Source organism: Polypterus senegalus, chromosome 1, assembly GCF_016835505.1.
Source record: "Polypterus senegalus isolate Bchr_013 chromosome 1, ASM1683550v1, whole genome shotgun sequence".
NCBI classification, from domain to species: Eukaryota; Metazoa; Chordata; class Cladistia; order Polypteriformes; family Polypteridae; genus Polypterus; species Polypterus senegalus.
The window spans coordinates 258,330,500-258,337,897 of NC_053154.1; the positions used below are offsets into that span (position 1 = coordinate 258,330,500).

Consider the following 7,398-nt stretch of genomic DNA (forward strand, 5'->3'; position numbering starts at 1 on the left):
TGCCAAAGTTGTCTGACCATTGTTGAAGTTGTAGGTTAGCAGATCATAGATCAAATAATCCTGAACATAATAATTGACTATCTGAAACAATTTTTCAAATGTGTTAGTGCTATGCTTGGTAATTTTTGGTATAAATAAAAAAGTGAAAATTGGAAATTTCATGCATGTTTGTTTTTTTTTTCCTTGAAATGTGTGTCTAGGATGAACTGGCAATCTACTTGAAAACAGAATAATTATTATCATTAGACAAAAAAGTATATTTTTGCACTTTAATGATTTGCTTTGATTTCTTATGAAACTTTTGAAAATCTCAAGAGTTTACTCTGGTAAGTCTCCTGTATAAAGCAGCAAATGTCTAAATCTAAACCAGTTTAGAAAAAAATCCCAGGAATTTTAAGAAAATATAAATCCATTCATAGCAGTAAATAATGAAATTTGTTTACTATCTTTAGTAATCTTTAGAAATTTTTGAGTTCATCATATATTTGAATTTAAAATTTTATTCTGCGTCTTCAAAATTAACTGCACCCTGCCTGGGGTTTGTTTCCTGCCTTGTGCCCTGTGTTGCCTGGGATTGGCTCCAGCAGATCCCCTTGACCCTGTAGTTAGGATATAGAGGGTTGGATAATGGATGGATCATCAAAATTAAAGTTGCACAACTGTAAAGTATGTTGACAGGCAGCAAAGTAGTGTAGATGGCTGCATTACTGCATCTCAAATTAAGGGACAGGGTTATGGTTTCTGGTCTGGTCATTGCCTGTGTGAAATTTTCATGTTTTCCTACAACTGCTTTGGTTCTTTTTTTCTTTCCACATATCTGAAAGGGTCAGGCACTTTACTCTGACTTGGTTCCTGTGAATCTGTACATGTATTTATGTATGTATGAATGTTGCCTACCCAGAGTTGATTCCTCCTTGGTAGAGTGACCGTGTGCGGAATCAACTGGCTTAAGTATCGAGTTACATGCATAGTGTTGTGCATACCTGTTTTAGGTGTTCGCATGATGTTTAAATAATGAGACCTCAGTGTGTTTTTAGGTAACTTTTGTTAGAGGGGTATAACCGCATTTAACTACTTATATTTTAATGTATTTTATTCACCTGAGTCTTGGATCCTTAAGTCCTTTACTTTGATGAATGCTTGTATTTTTTCAGCTTTAATATCTCCTGTTGGATTTTTTTTTTTTTGTCTCAGATATGTATATTGCACCATTGCAAAGGTAATATTAAGATAATAACTGTGTTCAGGGTTTGTAAAATTTGGCTTGCAAGCATTTGTTCAGTTTTTGTTCTGCTGTAGCATTATTATATTTGAAATGTGTTATTTTCTCCTTGAAGGAGAATTTTATTTAATTAAATAATTTTATAATTTTTAACTTGAACCTTTTTTAACATGTTATTATTACATTTATCAGCATTTCGTTTTAGAGGATATTAAAATTAATCATATGTCCCCTATTAATGGCCAAATATATTGGCAGAGGACTAAATATTTTTACAACTTGAATGTTTATGTATTATCTGCAGGTCTGTAGGTCACACTCATAGACGAGTAACAGAGATCTTGAAGGTGCCTTACTATGTGACAGAAAAGTTTAATGAGGAGTATACTGGGGTGAATCTGAAAAATGTGGAAAAAAATGTAGAAGATGATTATATATCAAATCTCAGAAACAATTGTTGGAAGGAAAAACAACAAAGTAAGTATGTAGACTAGTTTAAAATATGTTATAATAGAGGGTTGTGTATAATTAACAAAAAGATGTGCCATCAGCTAGGCAAGGGGTTATTTCCTTGAAAGCCCATAATAATGAAAGTTGTATCTAATTTAAAATTCTGTTTGATCTCCCTTCCTGCTTCAAGAGGATGGTTTACTATACAGAGCTCGTTATTTTGGGGATTCAGAACTTTACCAAAGGGCACAGAAGATGGGTACTCCTAGTTGCACCAGACTTTCAGAGGTTCAAGCTTCATTGAATGGTTAAAAAAGGCAAACAAAACAGATGGACCCCACTGCCACAAAGACAAGTAGGTATAATCTAATTAGCATTGACATATGCACAGTGTAAATATTTGAAAGGCAATAAATACATCTGAAATAATGTTTCTATTAAATGTACATACTATTTTATTTAGGGTATTTTCTGTTTGTTAAAGTAATAAAAATTGGTACCAAGTTTTTTTTTTTATATATATAACAATTCTGTGCATTAGACTTTCTGCAAGGAAAAGGTTTTATGACATATACGAGAGAGAGCAAGAGTAAGAAAAAGAACAAGCACAGTGCATATTTCTTCTAATGAATGTAAATTTAAAGAATAAAATATTTATAGATCATTATAACTTCTTATAGAAAGAAAACAAAAGTTGTATGTGGTAAAACCATTATCAACCCAGCCTAAAACAATAGGTTCTCAAGACCTCTGTTATAGCTAAGTATTGAAGCAGACAATAATGTGACTAGTTTGTCGATTTTGCAGATTTAGAATTGATGACTGAAAGTAGTCCTTCTTAAACACAAAAGTACTCAATATGTCACGTTGGTATGTGTGGTGGTGGTGTGCAGAAAGGTAGGTGAAGAGTGAAAGAGAGAGCTCAGCATGGAGTGGAGTGGAGACAGAGCTTAGGGTCGGGGCTCAGAGCTCAGGTGGGCATGTACATACACAGGCCGTGTTAGGATTTCCGGCCCGTCCATGTAACGTTAGATGGATGCGGTTCGGAGTTTGCCACTTCATCACATCCTGTTTGCTGCTGCAGGGAGATTAACAAAATCTGCCAAAGCACTTCTTAATTTTCCTCCTATGATGATTGGTTCACAAAATGCTGCATAAGCTCCAAAATATTAAGTTGTTATACATTTTAGAATGAGTTTCTTTCTGCTGGCCACATTAATACAAAATGCGTGGAAATGCGTCTTAAAAACAGTTGCTGCATTACAATGCAAATCTTGCCTGAAGAAGGGGCCTGAGTTGCCTCGAAAGCTTGCATATTGTAATCTTTTTAGTTAGCCAATAAAAGGTGTCATTTTGCTTGGCTTTTCTCTAAATGCAAATCTTCACACTGTTAAAACTGTGCATCAAAGCACCATAACGTACATGAAATAAACTAATATTACTTAAGTGTTACCCTGGTTCATAGCCCATGAACTGTAATTATGTAATAACACGTTAACACGCTTGAGAATTGTAGTTGTAATTTTCAGAAGCACAAGTGTAATTTTGAAACACGCAAGAATATTCACGTATATGAAATATAAATTTCATGTAAGTTATTACGAGTTATTTGTGACAGCGATCTTACTTCATAGATTTAGCTAAAGTGCGCCTTTGTGAAACCTGGTACTCTGCATCTTGGGCTTTGAAAGACCACTTGTAAAGGGTTCCCGGGTTAGCACATAAAGTTGAGATAGAGTGGCAGTCAGACCCAGGCGAGAATTTGTTGCTAAAGCAAAGTACAACCGTTTACCCTGGCATTATTGTGTCTGTCACGATCGACGGCACCTGACCTCATTAAAATGGATGAACTGTAACTGTGCTGGTGATGGAGCACAGAGACCGCATTTGGAGTTTGTCAGAAGCAGATTGTGATCACGTTTAACACGCTTGGAATTGCAAATACATTTTCTATCCACAAGTAACAATCAATTAAAAAACAAAAAAAAGACAAAAGTATTGTGTATGGTACTGCCAGTAGTCAGGAAATGAGCAGTAGAATGGGCAGCAAGGTTAGACTCCTGTGCAGCATTAAAAAGTGAATGCAACTGCAGATCTGAAATTAAGATAGCACTTATTTTGTGAGACGGTTCCATATTTTGCATCTGGTTAAAACACTAACATTTTTATAGCAGTGCAGTGTGTCTCCTTCTTTTTCACTTTCTGTTCTTGGGTCATTATTGCAGCCCATTTCCAAACTACCTACAGCTTAGTGGCTACAGTGTGTTGTTGTGCATAAACACGACAACCACTAGGGAGGCATTTGAATGCCAGCTGCAAAAGTTAATTTATGCATAGAATCTACATAAGAAACACATACTAGACATTTATTGAGAAAATTAAGTCATTTTCAGATATACTTGTACATAACATGTTTTGAATACTGATGATGCAGACCACATTAAGCCATGATCAGTTTCATAAATAGCCATGAATACTTGATAAAAGAGTTGTGAAATACTAATGCTTTCGTTATTTTAAAGAATTCTTGCTGCATAGAGTAACACATGCTAGGTCCAGGTTTTCTTGATCTTTTAGTATCCTGCTTGGTAGACTAGTATACATTAAAGGTTTTTGTTTGTCCATACATTAGGAACCTTTTTTAAAGCCCAAAGAACCATGTTTATATACAAAGCACCCTTCTTCACAAGGTGAAATGGTTCTTTAAATTCAGAATTCACTTTATTGACCAGGTACACTAATGTGTACTAGAAATTTGTCTTGATAGTATTATTGCAACATACAAGGAGAACGCCGAATACAAAAGATAAAATATAAATTGATAAAAAATAAAATAATGAAATATGAAGCAGTATGCTAGGGCAATAAAAAATAAAGAGATGGCAGGATTACAATGTCCAGGCAGTCTAGTGTGCGGGTGTACATAGATGCCGAGTAGAAGCTCAGACCTGTTTAGTAAGAATAACTACACATGGAAGGTGACGTGTCGTTTTAGCTTTCACTGCACAAAGATGTTTGCCAAAGGGACGTCTTTGGAACAGGTGATGCCCTGGGTGAGTCGGATCAGCAATGATCTTTGCAGCAGCCATCTTCCTTACCTTGGACTCATAGGACTTCAATGTGCAAGTAAGTTACAGCCTATGATCCTTTCACAGGGTCTGATGATGTGTTGCAGATTGGCCTTTGTTTGAACAAAGGCAGCACCAAATCAGACAGTTATAGTTGAGGCTGTGTAGAACTGGACCAATATTGAGGTTTTTGAATGTTAAGGTCCAGATTATTATGGCTGCACCGCAATGTCAGATTTTCTACCTCTTGTCTGTATGTGGACTCACTGTTTTTGAAATGAGGCCTTTTAGTTTTATGTCATTTGAAAAAATTAAGAAATGTGATTGATGAATTGCCAGATGTATAGTCATTTTATATAAAGTGAGAAGAGTAGTGGGGAAAGGACACATCCCTGTGGTACACCAGTACTAAGGGTTAATGGGTCAGACATGCATGTGCTCAACCGCACATACTGTTTCCTGGTCTGTGATCCAGTGGCAGATTGAACTATTCAGGCTGAACTAGGTGAGAGATTTATCTAGTAGCTCTGGGATGATTGTATTAAAGGCAGAACTAAAGTCCACAAACAAGATCCTCACATATGCCCCTGGCTTATCAAGGTGTTAGTAAATAAAGCTCAGACCTAAATTCACTGCATCATGCAGTGACTGGTTGGCTTTGTATGCAAACTGAAATGGGTCCAGAAAGTTTTTTGTTTTTTTTAGTATTCTTGAGGTAATTCAGAATAAGGCGTTCAAAGATCTTAATTACCACAGAGGTTAAAGCTACGGTTCTCTAGTTTATAGGCATTGGACCTTTGATTTCTTTGCTATACTAGATTGATGGTGGATTTTTGAAGGAGGCTGGAACAGTGTACAGATCCAGAGATTGGTTAAACATGTCTGCAAGTACTGTAGACAACTGGTCTGCACGGTGCCTGTGTATGGAAGGGGAAATAAGGTCCAGGCCTGCAGCTTTTTTAATATTTGGCTTTTTTGAATAAGCTGCAGACGTCTTAGCACTATGGACAGGCGGGGGAAGCTGAGAAGAAGAGTAGTGTAGAATTGTAACATTGAGACCATCAGGTATATTTATATCCCATTTTCTTTCAAAGTGACTGTAAAATTGTTTTAACTGATTAGCCAATCTGGGATCAACAGAACTGTCTGATTATTTCTTGTAGTTGGTGACCTGCTTTAGGATTCTCAAGACTGATGTGCTGCAATTTCCAGAGAGTTGTTCCTGTAGCTTATATGAGTACTTTCTTTTCACACCTTTGATCCCTTTCTCCAGAATAGTTGGCTTTCATATATTCCTAATGACTGCCAGATCCGAAAGCACATTCTTTTTCCTGGCACAGTCATCTGAACTCTGGGGTGAACCAAGATTATCATTGCTACATTTTATAAATGTTTTTGTTAGAATGCAAACATCTTCACAAAAACTAATATATGAAGTTACAGCATCAGTGTATTGGTGTATGTTGGAGGTGGCAGTATTGAAGGCACTCCAGTCTGTACAGGCAAAGCAGTCCTGAAGCTCCTCTGTTACCTTGGTGGTCCACTTACTATGTGTTTTACTAAGGTTTAAGGTTTCTTTATTTAGTCATGTTTACACAAGAAAACATGAAATTTGCCTTCTCAGTTGCATCTAATAACAGACAGAATGAAAGAAAACAGACAAATAGAAACAAGAAAGGTTAAGGTAAGGCAGATAGTTAATACATATTTACACCAAAAAGGAAAAAAAATAAAATGTTACAGGATATATATCAAAACCTTAATCATTATCTCCGATATTTCTTATTGAAAAGTCGTATGGCACAAGGAAGAAAGGAGTTCCTGGAGTGATTTGTGTGGGTTTTCAAAGCGACTATCCTTCCTGATTTACTGAACTTTAGTTCTACATGTAATGGATGTCTGTCATCAGTTGAGATGATTTCCAGTTTCTCTAACATTGCCCTGTGACACACACTAGTCAAATCATCTACGTCAGCCCCAATAACTTTAGCTGCATACTTCGTAATCTGCTGGAGCTTTTTTGAGTTTTGGTTTGTCACACTGTTAAACCAGGCAATGAAACTGAAAGTGATCCCAGACTGGATCTCTTCAAACAAAACATTTGATCACCACTTTTCACATGCATTTGATTTATTCTTTTTTTTTTTTATACTTAGGTCATTCTACAGTTGAAGAGAGAAGCAAGTTGTTTTGAATTCAGAAACAATTCACTACAAAAAAATGAAAAAAAGATTGCCTTCACTGAAAGTGGACTAGAGAAAAGAACAAATCTTTTGGAAATCCATTAAATAATCTTCCTGGTTTTTAAGAGTCACACTTCTAATCAGTCTGAGACTTTCCTGAGGACTTGTGAGCAGAGAAACGGAAATCTTGGAAATGCCTACAAATGATTTGCACTGATGTGACATACAAAATAAAATCCTAAGCTTTAAAAAGAAAAAAAGAGAGAATATTTGAAAGAAGAAATTAATTTATTATGGCAAAACAGATGTTTTTGAATGGTCATTGTTTTTTTTGTCTGAGAAAATGCCAGTGAATCCTTCGATCATGCATTCAGTTTGCTAAGAATTGCTTCTTCATTACTTTACACCTTTACAAAGGTAAAAAAGAATGTGAGACTAAATAATTGTAGATATTTTCTTAGCCAACCACTGACTG

The 7,398-nt window shown here is 35.8% G+C and overlaps 1 protein-coding gene across 1 annotated transcript in view; it reads left to right on the forward strand.

Moving 5' to 3' along the window:
- The window catches only part of dnajb12a (DnaJ heat shock protein family (Hsp40) member B12a), a 64,390-nt gene extending 57,221 nt beyond the window's left edge, over window positions 1-7,169 (forward strand). Inside the window, exons 7-9 of the mRNA XM_039772649.1 lie at window positions 1,527-1,699; window positions 1,863-2,027; window positions 6,897-7,169. Of these exons, the coding sequence (XP_039628583.1) occupies window positions 1,527-1,699; window positions 1,863-1,984 (295 nt within the window). The 3' untranslated portion in view covers window positions 1,985-2,027; window positions 6,897-7,169. The remainder of the gene's footprint in view (window positions 1-1,526; window positions 1,700-1,862; window positions 2,028-6,896) is intronic.
- Window positions 7,170-7,398: the final 229 nt, after the last annotated feature.